The sequence below is a fragment of the Colossoma macropomum genome, unplaced genomic scaffold (genome assembly GCF_904425465.1).
Source record: "Colossoma macropomum unplaced genomic scaffold, Colossoma_macropomum, whole genome shotgun sequence".
Classification (NCBI taxonomy): domain Eukaryota; kingdom Metazoa; phylum Chordata; class Actinopteri; order Characiformes; family Serrasalmidae; genus Colossoma; species Colossoma macropomum.
Genome location: NW_023496051.1, coordinates 2,050,788 through 2,062,992, shown reverse-complemented (window position 1 = coordinate 2,062,992; position 12,205 = coordinate 2,050,788). Strand labels below are relative to the sequence as shown.

At 40.4% G+C, this 12,205-nt stretch overlaps 1 protein-coding gene across 1 annotated transcript in view; it reads left to right on the top strand.

Moving 5' to 3' along the window:
* Positions 1-12,205, top strand: part of rbm20 (RNA binding motif protein 20) — a 90,091-nt gene that overhangs the window by 72,591 nt on the left and 5,295 nt on the right. Inside the window, exons 7-13 of the mRNA XM_036565171.1 lie at positions 701-832; positions 1,067-1,146; positions 1,615-2,224; positions 3,109-3,207; positions 4,555-5,125; positions 6,035-6,142; positions 8,049-8,170. Of these exons, the coding sequence (XP_036421064.1) occupies positions 701-832; positions 1,067-1,146; positions 1,615-2,224; positions 3,109-3,207; positions 4,555-5,125; positions 6,035-6,142; positions 8,049-8,170 (1,722 nt within the window). The remainder of the gene's footprint in view (positions 1-700; positions 833-1,066; positions 1,147-1,614; positions 2,225-3,108; positions 3,208-4,554; positions 5,126-6,034; positions 6,143-8,048; positions 8,171-12,205) is intronic.

Below are 12,205 nucleotides of genomic sequence, written 5' to 3'. Positions count from 1 at the left end.
CTCTAATTAAACCAGGTGTGTTTGAGGGAAAAATTGTGTGGGAATTGAGAGCGTTGTCTGTAAGGAATCAGTAATCAATGATGTGCCATTTTTTCATTTCTTTTTTCAAAAACATAATATGAAATATTGATAGAAATTTTTTTATATTTTGTGGAATTCATTTTTTATACATTGCACTACTGGTATTTGGTAAATTGGCCTTTTCCCGTTTTATTTATTTTTTGGTACAAAATTGTGAACCTCATATGTCCATCAGAACTGGTCCTGCACTAGAAAGGAGATGAGGCTTAAAATGTGTCTGGAAAACAGGTGCTGGTTTCGTTACCAGAGAGAGTAGAAATGAATAGAAACATCATGTGACGTACTTTCTATCTCTTTTAATTTTGAAGCACATGGATGATGTCTCACTTAGCCTCTCCTTTTTCATTTACTAAATATTTGATCGACTTTTTAATTAGGGGCTTTTAATGTCACCCAGATCAGATTCGGGGTCCTGGTCCTGAATTTCGCGTGGGTGTGAGATGCTCCACATTGAATCGAGCTTGTAACTGTCCACATGATTTATAACACTGTGAAAACCAATGCGCTGAAAAATCCATTTGCAAATCCTTTGACACATTTTACCGTAAACGAGTCGGCCACCGTATGTCTGGTGCCGTAGAGCTGGAGTGTGTCTGGGTTAACGGTAATTTTCCATTAGGCCTTCCTGGAGATGGCGTATGTGGAAGCAGCCCAGGCCATGGTGCAGTACTACCAACTACAGCCAGCTAAGATCAACGATCAGAAGCTCCTCATCCGCATGTCCAAGAGATACAAGGAGCTGCAGCTTAAGGTTTGCAGAATACATGGTATAAATGTAAAATAATTAGTTTAATTCTCTTAGTGAATTTAATTCAGATCTTGAGTTCACAGAACTGGCCTTAACCAAGTGAGTTTTCTTTTAGTACAGTCACAAATTATGCATGGAACTTACTTGTATGATGTGGGCCTTGACCAGTGTCTGCTAAGTCTATGCATGTTCATGTGAATCAAAGCAAAAGCCCTTTCTATTCTTCTGTCCATGCAGAAACCGGGTAAAGATGTGGAGTCCATAATCCAGGATATTAACTCTCAGAGGGAGAGAGGGGAGATGCAAGATATGGATCGGTAAGAGATGACAAAACAGCACATGATATAATTGTGTCAGCATTTAAACTTTTACATAAAGTCTTAGAAGCTGCAAGACGTGTTTCAGGAACTCCTGGAAGTACCCTTTAAGAAATGCTCTTGAGCTAATTTAGTTTTAGAAACAATACATCTTTAAATAATATATTATAATACATGATACATAGCGCTGTTGTCGGAAGAAAACCTCGTATCTCTGTTTTTGTCGTTTTTCAGTTTTTGAGATAATTTGAAAGTGCCTGTTACCCTATACATCGTGAGTAAATTTCATGATGATTGGACTAAAAGAAATGACCCAAAATGACTTGGGGGGAAAAAGTCTGGTTCCATTGACTTACATTAAAAGTAAAGTAGGTTTTTTCCTTCTCCTGTAAAGTTACCATTTTGGAGATACGAGGTTTTGATGCACGTCATTATAATTTTACTGTATGTTTGTATCTGTATGTCTAGGTACCTGCCAGAGCGAGCACGCTCGCGCAGTCCTATCAGTCGCTCCCTGAGTCCGCGCTCTCACAGCCCCAGCTTCACCTCCTGCAGTTCCACCCACAGCCCCCAGGGTTGCCGGCCAGACTGGATCAATGGCCTGGGCCCTCGCCGCGGATCCTGGGACTGGACGTCCCACGGGCGGCGAGACGAGGACCCTCGCGATAGAGATGAGTGGAGGAACGGAGAGGACGAGAGGCCTAACGGCCGGCTCTCTGAGCGCAGGAAACCTTACCTCAAACCTGGGGAGCGGGGCAGCCCTCGCATGGACGAACGCGGCAGGGACTGGTACCCCCGCGGCAGCCCCCAGGGCCCGCCCTTCTCCTCCTACCACACTATGGACGACTTCTACAAAAAAGAGCCCGCATACAAAGCTGAAAAGACCCTCCGGACACCCCAGAACCAGAGACATGAGGGGAAGTACAAGAGAAGAGACGGCACAGACCACCACAGAGCCAGACACTCAGAGTCAGATCTAACTGAAGATCTTGGCTCCAGCAGGGCTGCTGAGGAGCGGGGACGCAGCAAGAGGACGAGCAGGAGACAGGAGCGAGAGGACAAAGAGACTGAGAATAGTGTAAGACATAAATGCAGCAGCCACACTTTATTCTCAACTTCTTTCTGTAAGAGTAAGTGCTTCGGAAGCTCATATCATCATGTTCATGTATGTCAGTGGTGCTCAGTACTGGTCCTGGAGATCTGCCACCCTGGAGAGTTCAGATCCAACACACCTGGAGCTAATATTCAGAAGCCTTTGAAGGCCTTCATGGATCAGGTGTGTTAAATTAGGGTTGGAGCTAAATTGGAGCTGCAGGGTAGTCACTCTTCAGGACCTGGATTAGGCTCCACTGACTTACACCTTGTGGACCCTGCTTTCATTAATGCCGTTGTTGCTGTTGAGAGAAATCTTCCAAAACGGCTTCTTTTTTCAAGGATCAGTTGTATCAGCCATGCTTTAACACTTACATGCATACAACGGATCACTAGGAACCCATAGCCTGATTTCCCCCTCTACGATGTCGATTCTTTTCATTAAAAACAATATAGCGAAATATATCAATGTATTTTATTTAGAGCTGTCAAGTGATTAAAACAGTTAATCACATTATTTTGTGTAGTTAATTTTGATTAATTGCATTTGTTATTAAAAAAAAATTAGCACTGTTAATAATTGACTGTGTTAACTTTGGCAGCCCTACTATTGTACGTAAATATATATATATATATATATATATTATCTGTTTTTATTTTTATTGTCATTCAAACGTTTTGCCAGTTTTCTCTGTCATGGCAAATTGTAGATCAACTTGTGTGGAATGATTTTAAAAAGATAAAAGTGGGGAATGGTTGATAAATCATCCATTGCATCAGCGAATCATTCATGCAGCGTAAGAAGATCAAGCTTGTCCAAAAAGTCTCTAAAGCCTGTGCTGATTGTGTGATTATCTTTGTTTACTTCAGAAAGAAGCTACTGAGCATCGAGCCAAAGACAGATCATCGCCTCCCCACAACAGCAAACCTTCTGAACCCACAGAATGTGAGCGAGACAGAGACAGTGAGGTAACCACAAATAGACCCATTTACCTGGTTTCAAAATTGTTGTCCAAAGAAAAACGTATCTCCAAAATGGTAATTTTATAGGAGAAGGCAAAAATATTCTTCACTTTTAATGTAAGTTATTGTGGCTAGATTTTAAATATTATATTGATTTTGGAACATTTCTGTTGGTCTATTAATTGTGAAAAGAACCGCGCTGCATTTAAGTGATATAGAAAAGTAAAAATCGCTAAAAATTAAGATATGTTTTTCTTTAGACAGCGACGAAATGCTTGTTCTCACACAGACTATCACACACGTCCACTGAATAAGCTTTAGAACAGTGTAAAAATGAGATTTTAACTATAAAAAAATTAGTGTTTGGGCTGCCTTAATTCTAAGTTTAAAAGGCATAAAACAGATTCTTGTTCTGTTACTTTACTATTTGAAATTCAGCTCATAATTCAGGCTTCCTGAACACTTTTTAAAATTAAAGCTTTTTTTTTTTTTTTACACAATACATTAGCAGGCTAGCAAGTAAGTGTGGTGTTGGGACTGTTGCTTACTACAATGATGAAGGATTTTGTGGCACAGACTCATAATTAATAGTGTGTAGAGTTAATTTTGCATTCAGAAAACCATAATTCATTAAAAAGAAAAAAATCAGTGATACCCATACTACAACAAATCATCAAAATATATATTTTTTATTTGTTATATATAGATATGACATATAAGATATTTAAACTTTGTTGCACATTTTTCACTTGTTTTAAATAATTTTATCCATTGAAAGTGTCTTGACAAATAATTTTGCTTGTTTCAGGCATTAATATTAATAATAATAATAATAATAATAATAATAATAGAATAAAGCTGTCACAGTCATGAAACTGTTTAATTAATTGTCATATTGTTACAAATGAACAATTTAATTGTCTTTTCTTGCATGTTATGTGTATCTATTGAGATACAAGCTAAAAGCAGCCAAATGTGTTTATTATCTATGTTTACTAGGTAGCTAACACTTGTAATACTGTCATATTGGTACACTGCACTGTTGGGTGCACACACTCTTAACACAAATGGCTCAGTTATACAGAATCATGTGTAGAGTTAAGCAAAGAAAATAAAAAAAAAACCCATTCTGTTAGCATGCATGCTAAAACATTAGAAATAGCTACATAGCTAACAAATAAACAGATATTACGTGTAAAAAAAACGTCTTGAATCTACTGAGGTCTATGATTATATGCTTCACAGATTGGTTTGGTTCAAATAAATAAAAGTCCCCTGAAAAAATAAGCCCCAAAAAAATCACAACAGCACTAGGATTTGTCAGAACTCATGTGCTGGTCCTGTGTTTCCCAGGTGGAGGAGTGGGTGAGCGGGGAGGAGACAGAAGGTGAGAGCTGGTACCCGAAAAGCATGGAGGAGCTGGTAACGGTCGATGAGGTCGGGGGAGAGGACGACTCCATCATCGAGCCTGATCTCCCTGATCTTCAGGAGGAGGAGCCAGCGGAGGAGCCTAGCCAGCCTGCATCCAGCCCAAATCCCAACCCCAGCACAGAAGTTCCAGCACAGGCAGAGAAGACCCAGGAAGAACCTCTTCCACCTCCAGATATCAGTCCAGAAAAGACATCCAGCCTGAGTCTGGCTGAGTCTAGAGAGCCCTCAGTGAGCAGCAGCGCTCCAGACCAGCCCTGCTCTCAGCTCTGCCTGTTCCCCAGCCAGGAGTTCAAAAGCGCACTAGAGGAGTCCTCACATACAGAGCCACAAACACCCAGAGCCACGCCAGACAGCCTGCCCAACCACAGCCGTGCATGTGAGGTGGCGTGTGAAAGAGAGAAGGCTGTGGATGCACAAACAGCCGGTGAGACTGTTGGGCCGGCGCAGCCTGACAAGAAGGAGACACAGCACATAGAGGAGAACCAGAAGAGAGGTAAACACAGAGCCAAGGAGAGATCAACAGCATTCAGCTGCTTTCTTTACATTCACTGTGCGAAGGTCACCACCCTTTTGTTTGATGCATGCTGGATATTGCAGTGAAGAAACACAGATAACATGACAAAAAACATTATGAAAGTTCTTCCTACCAGCTTAACTCTTTCCTAAATTTTTTAGAAAAAAATCTTAATCCTAAATTTGTCTGTAAAGGCACTTGCATATAACGTGGTCCCCTATGTTTCGTATCAAAATGCTTTGTTAATCTTTGTCGCTACTTTCCAAAACCGCTGCAGCAAATTCAGCAGCTGTGAACTCTTTGCATGCCATTTCACGTGCCTCAGATAACGACTGAAGGTGTGTCCAGAGTGATGGGTCAATCCTTTATGATATGTCCATTCGTCAGTTTCACACAAAATGTAGACGGACACACGAATCCACCGGTTACACACGGTGAGAGACAGATGACGTGTATTGCAACCCCACTTTATAGCCTCATAACTCTGGATGTGAGTAACGTGCGATTTCATAATGAGATGTAATCAAAAGAGTTTGATTTGACTCTACAGATATTTCTGCGTTGTATTATCTCAAAGATGGAGAAGCTTTAGGATTTGACGCGGGAACACGTTTGTGGACTCCAGAGGATTAAAGAGGAGTTTACAAAACTGGACTACAAAAATTAGTGTAAAAAATAATTTAAAAAAATATATATATTTCAGTTAACTTTAACAAAAAAAATCTGATTGCTACATCAGAAAGCATGACACATAAAGAAGTTGCTCTGATTACATTATACCGTGCAAGTGTTAGAGCACTCTTTGTTAGAGCAAACACCATGCCAGTGCTGCGCTGATTGACTAAAGTGACCGTAATGTTCTTCACTTCTCTGTTCTTTTATTTCCAGACGCCCACATCTCAGTGCCTGCCGATTCACCCCAGAGGACAGATACTGAGACTCCCTCACCATCACGAGAGCAGGAGAAAATCGTCAGTGAATACAGCATCCCACTAGGTGACTATCCATCACCTTCGTTGGCTCTGTTAAAGATTCAGGGCCTGATGTACTAAGACTTCTGCACCAGTTTCAACTGTGAATTAGATGCATTCTGCCTGTGCATCATGTACAAAACTGGCACAAACCTAAATTTGCAGCTTATAGACCATAAGCATAAAAAAGGCTCTCTCATGCAGATGTATTTGAGGCAGGATCGTGTGAAATGTGGGAGGAAAATGCGCAGAGATATTTGAAGTGTGACAGATTACACATGCTCAATTTACAAAGTTTGAGCCTCTATAAGTAGCAGTTTTTATGTTGATTTTTCTCGGCCTCTTGAGTTGGCGTTAAATCTCTGCACAGTTTGAGTACAAATTATACACGATTAAATTAAGAGCTGTCCTAAAGAATCAAGGCATGTTCTCACAACGTATTAACTCGATTACGTTTTACAACGTGGAAAAGTGCGGTTCCTCTGAGGGCTGTTTGGACAGCCGTTGTCGGGTGTGCTGTTGCAGTGTGGCGGGTGAGTAAACGGAGCTCGGACGTCACTGCAGCACATGCTGTGTGGTTTCAAACTGAAAGGTGTGAATGGCCCCCATGAGGCAGGAGCCTGTCCTCTCATTAAGCAGTGCTCAGACAGCTGACGCTCTTACATCACAGACACATGCACACCCACGAACGACACAGGCGTACATGTGCACGTACATGTACACATTAACACTCGAGACACAGGTTGCGCATGTAAGAGTGTGATATGAGTAAATGAAGCAGAGTTTTGTTTGGACAGTTTTAACTCTGACTGACTACAGAGCACTTCTTAAGAACTAGTTTCTCTAAGCCTTACAATACAACCAGTGCTAAATATGGCCTGTTTGCTGACCCTGTTGCTCAGATCCAGTCTTGAAAGTCCAAAGATTTAGTGTAATAATAAAGTAATAAGCCACAAGAGGCTGAGGGTGACTGTGTTTTTATCACGGGGAAGTAACAGGGAAGTAATGCACGGCCTCGAGTGGCTTTTTGCATTTATAAAACAGCGGCCAACATAAAATATATTAAAATACACAATGTTTTAGATAATTATTTAAGGTATTATTAATAATAATAGACTGAAAAACAAGCATTATGCCAAGAAATGTAGTTTCTTTAGAGTACAGTATTGTTGCTAAGCAACCATTGACTGCTGAATGAGGAGAAGAACGTTTGGTTGCCAATCACTGTGAACTGCAGACGTTTCATGACTTTTTTTAAACGTTTTGTTGTGGAACAGTGAACATATGATAACACATCACTGTTTAATGCAAGTATTTTTTGGTTCACCAAATCACCACCACGAGTCTCTGCCAGTCTGACGACGCCACTTTTCTCACACTGGGGCTGAATCTCAAACGGCTCCCTGCCCCCTACATAGTGCACTACGTAGGAATTTAAATACTGACTCCTTCAGCCCAGCAATGCAGAATATCGCTAAAAATGGTCATTTGGGATTTCATCCATATTCATACGTGACAGGCAAGTCACTATTTGACCGCAGAAGCTAGACTTTCTAAACTTAATGTTACATAGCTCACTATTTAGCTAGGGAGTATGCAGCCGTTTGGGACTCAGTCTGGGTTTGATGCTACTTCTGACTGAAACATGAACATTTGAAGCGTGTAAGACATTCAGGTGACATTCATTAGACTTTTATATTGCCGTTTTTCAGTGAATCATATCCTGAGTACTTTAATTCAAGCCTGTGATAATAATGATGGAGTTGTTTAGCATGTTTGCTATCTTTAAGCCTGTTGGCTAGCTGACCAGCCTAGTTCTAGATAAGAAAATAAGTTTTCAGCCGGGTTCTTACTTCATCAGTTCACTCGGTGCTCTGTGTGATCAGCATTAGTCTGACTTGTAGGATATCTGTGGCTGTGTGTTTTCTCAGGTGTGGAGTTCATCGTACCCAGGACGGGCTTCTACTGTAAACTCTGTGGCCTTTTCTACACCAGCGAGGAGACGGCTAAAACTACGCATTGCCGGAGCACCGTTCACTACAGGAATCTACAGGTATGCATAGGCCTGTCAAAGTTATTACCTAATCACTGTTTTTTGAGATGATCACAATTATTTAAGCTGATTGCAACCAGTTTCCAGTCATTTGATTTGATTATCATATTAAACCACAACAAGCATTTCATTGGTTGTTTTCGATTGAAGCAAATAAATGTAATTAAAAAAATGCTGTAACCGCATTCTTTGAGACACATCATGAAACTGTGGTAAAAAAAAAGTTATGACGTCTGACTGATTGCTGTGAGAGTTTGTTTGTGTGCCAAATAGTGTGGTGTATCAGTGCTACCAGTGTTGGCTACTACGTAAACATGGCTAGGAAGCAAAACGGCAAATAAGCTACTTTTGGCCACTTTAATAGATGCGTACAGTGAACAGGGAAGACAATTAAATTGTTAATTATACAACACTAATTGTCAGCTAAAAGTTCTCAGCTCTGGGTATGCACAGTTAGTAATCATCAGGGTTGTCAAATAATTAAAATTATTGACTGCAGTTAATTGCATAGGTTTGTGTATTGACTCAGAATTAATCACCTTTGTTACATCTCTAATTTGGCTCTTTTTTCCTGATTTAAAAAGTGTATTTTGTTCTAAGTTACATGAGAGGACAAAGTAAGCTTCTTCAGAATGTGTTTACTACTGAATATAAACACCTGTAAATGCAGGGTGGACATAAAAATAAGCTAAACACAGTTTCAGTTTTCATCACTGATGTTGAGCGAGAGTAACAGTAGCCTGTTCCAACTCCTCAGTGATTATAGACCTCTCGCTCTCATAGCACTGTTACATCATGTTTTAAAGGGAACTGTAGCTTTCCGCCGTGCTGCTGCTTTTGTTAGTTTGCTCCTTCATAGTTTATCTATAGTTCTCCTGCATTTACTGTCCACTTTAGTGTAGTATTTTGTTTGTGAATGATACTTGAGACATAGTGTACTCCAGTGCTAAAGTCACAGCAGCATGGCATCAGTCAAAGTTCTTACTGTTTAGAAGCTGCATTTGAACATGATGGCTCTTTTTACCAAGAGGGCCAGAACACACATTTCTGGGCTGGAATTAGAGGTGGTTTTAAGGGTCAAACAAGGAAAATGTGAAGACGTTACAGACGTAACAGGCACACAAAACAGCACTAAGATTTCACTTATTGTTCTCAGAAGTAAGATGTAGTCATTACTTGTGCCACTATTTGAATTACTAACCATTTATATAGTGTTGTAAAGTTTCAGTTAATGGTTATAATGTTTTAAATAGGATACATTAATTGACTCCTTAATGATTAAGCATAAGTAAAAGTTTATGCATCACAAAATAGCTAATAAAAAATACTTAAAATGTTCACTAAAAGGCTTAGTAAATAATCTGAGTTATCAGATAACTACATCATTATTAACAAACCATAATTAATTATTAGGTTAATTAATTTAAATTATTTACTGTTATATGCTGGAATACAGAGCTGTCTGTGTATTAATCCAAACTTCGTTGGTCATTTGTCGAGACTGTGCTCCTGTTATGTTCTCCTCTTATCTCCGTGCTCTTTGGCTCCTGGTTTTTGAAGGATCTGTATGGACTAAGATGCAAACATGGAGGCACCACGAGAACCAGTACAAAACGTTTTGCATGCCTAGTGGAAAGAAAGCGATTGATTAATAATAAACATCTGTAGCAGACACTTGCTGTGCGGGTCCATATGAGTGTCAGCAGCGTAAAATAAGTAGACTGATAAAGAACTGTAATGGCATGCTGTGATACTGAGACCTGGCTGGCGTTTGGAGAGAGATTTCATTACCCCCCCTCATCATCACACGGGCCAAATTACCGCCACATGCTGCTGTTATTAGTTATGACAAGCGTAGCTCGTCAAGAGCCCTCTTGCCAAAAGAAGAGGGAAAGGTATGACTTATGACAGCACATGGTCCTTTGCCCTTGGGACAAGGGAGAGGGGAGTGGGAGAGGTCGCCCCCTGCTGGACTGGGAGGCAGAGTAAAGGTAGAAAGCCCTTTTTCAGCCTCTCATTGAGAAGTTAATATGTACTTTAAAAAGGAATCCCACATATTTTTCTAAATTTCTCTGTAATTCAATCACTGATCAACCAGGGAAGCTACGCATGGCTTTTTAGTTTTTATATGTAATGTTGATGCTAAAATAGTATAAATCTGAAAAAATAAGTTTTGCGTGGGGACTATTTTGTCTTATTACTTCATACATGACATTGATGCATTTTTAAAAATACATTTTAAGCCAAAACCTTCTAAAAATGATCTTAAAACAATGTCTCAGGCATTAATCAGCATATATTAAATAGCTTTCTGTGAGGGAGGGTTTAGAGTTATTGCACTCTTCAGACGTCTCGTTCCTATCACCACCACTGTGAACAACTCTGACTCTGTAAAGTTCTCTAGAACGGCACATTCCACATTGAACTACTCTGAATGACATCGTTTACATCATTATAATGTAGTTATACTTACAACTTAAATTTCCCATTTATGCAGCAACGGTGGCCGAGACGGCAGCAATGTTCAGCAAAAGCTGCTTTTCACATGCGCACCACTGTTATAGCCTGTAGCACTATTGTAGCACACAACTTTGACATAAGCTCTAAACTGTGAGGTTAAACTGAGCTGATTTTGTGTTTGTGTTGAATTAGTATTTTATTTACACTTGATAATGACATTATTGTTATTTCTCCAGTGGTTGCAGAGCAGTTTTTTCAAAAACTCAAATTAAGCCGAATTTTTGGCTTTATATGTCAAAAAAAATCATCTGCTTGTATTAAATACCAGAGACTACAGCAGGGCAAAGCGAATAGTAAATCACCCATCAACCCAGCTGAAAATCACCCATCTTTGTAGCAGCCCCTCACTCAGGCCGGTCTCTGGGCGGGGATTGGTTTGCCCACTAGTCTCCCTCATTTATCGCATTGTATGCATAGTGTCTTTCACACTCATGTTCGGACATGCCCACACACACTGCCCGCGCTCCAGCTGAGGTCAGGGAGGAAGCGGAGATTGCTCCAGCATCTGCTGAGATTAGAGCTCTGAAGACCAGCAGCTGTTCCGTCAGTCAGAGGAAAGTTTAAGAAGAGCGGAGGAACCTCTAGGACTCGCAGCCCACACACAACACGGGACTTTAACAAGGCTACAGAGAAAATCAGAGACAGAGGGGTTAAATTACTTCGCTCCTGCCACCAGAAACCATTGTATAGCACAACTGCAGTCATTCAGGGGAGGAGAACTCCAGCTGCTTTCCGGCTACAGTGGAGGGAGAAACAAACGGAATCAGAGAGGAATAGCAGGCTGTATCTGCATCACAGAGAGCAGATTTCAGCTTTTGATACCTACAAGTCTAAATTCAGAGGCTGAAAGAACTGAATGAGGGCGATACACAACCATGTAAAAGTTCAGAGTAGATAGTTTCAGTCAGTGTTGGGCGGTATCTTCTTTTTAAATACCTTCAGACCGTCTTCAAAAATTACTGCAGTAAACGATGTAGAAAAAAAGAGTAGTTCGCTTAACATGGTTACCAAATAAGTGGACACAGGGCTCGATTTTCAAGCCATTATTCAATAAATGTCGAACCCTCTACACTGTTAGAAATAAAGGTTCTGTGCAGGGTAAAGTTTTTGTTCATCAAGATACAAACCATGTAAATGTTCCCTCAAAGGTACAACAGTGGTGTTAAGGTCCAATTGTGGACCTTAAATAAGTTTTTCCAGGTGAAAAGTTTATATTTGTACATTTTCATAACCGAATGTTTTAAAACAGAACAGTAAAAAAAAAGCCTGGAGGCGAGACGGGGTGTGTGGAGTCAGTACAGCTTAGAGAAATATCATTTCAGTGGATTATGGTTCAGTTATGTTCCCTGACTAAGGGTACTGAGATGTACCCTTGAGGGTCCCACCCCAGTGATAGTTCACTACCTTTTTTTTTCTGAGAGTCTATTGAACAGTTCATAAATGTTAAACGAGGCTGCTAATTGGGAGAGCTGGTTAGCATTAGCTCCGCTAGCATGATAACAGTGCTGCCCATCA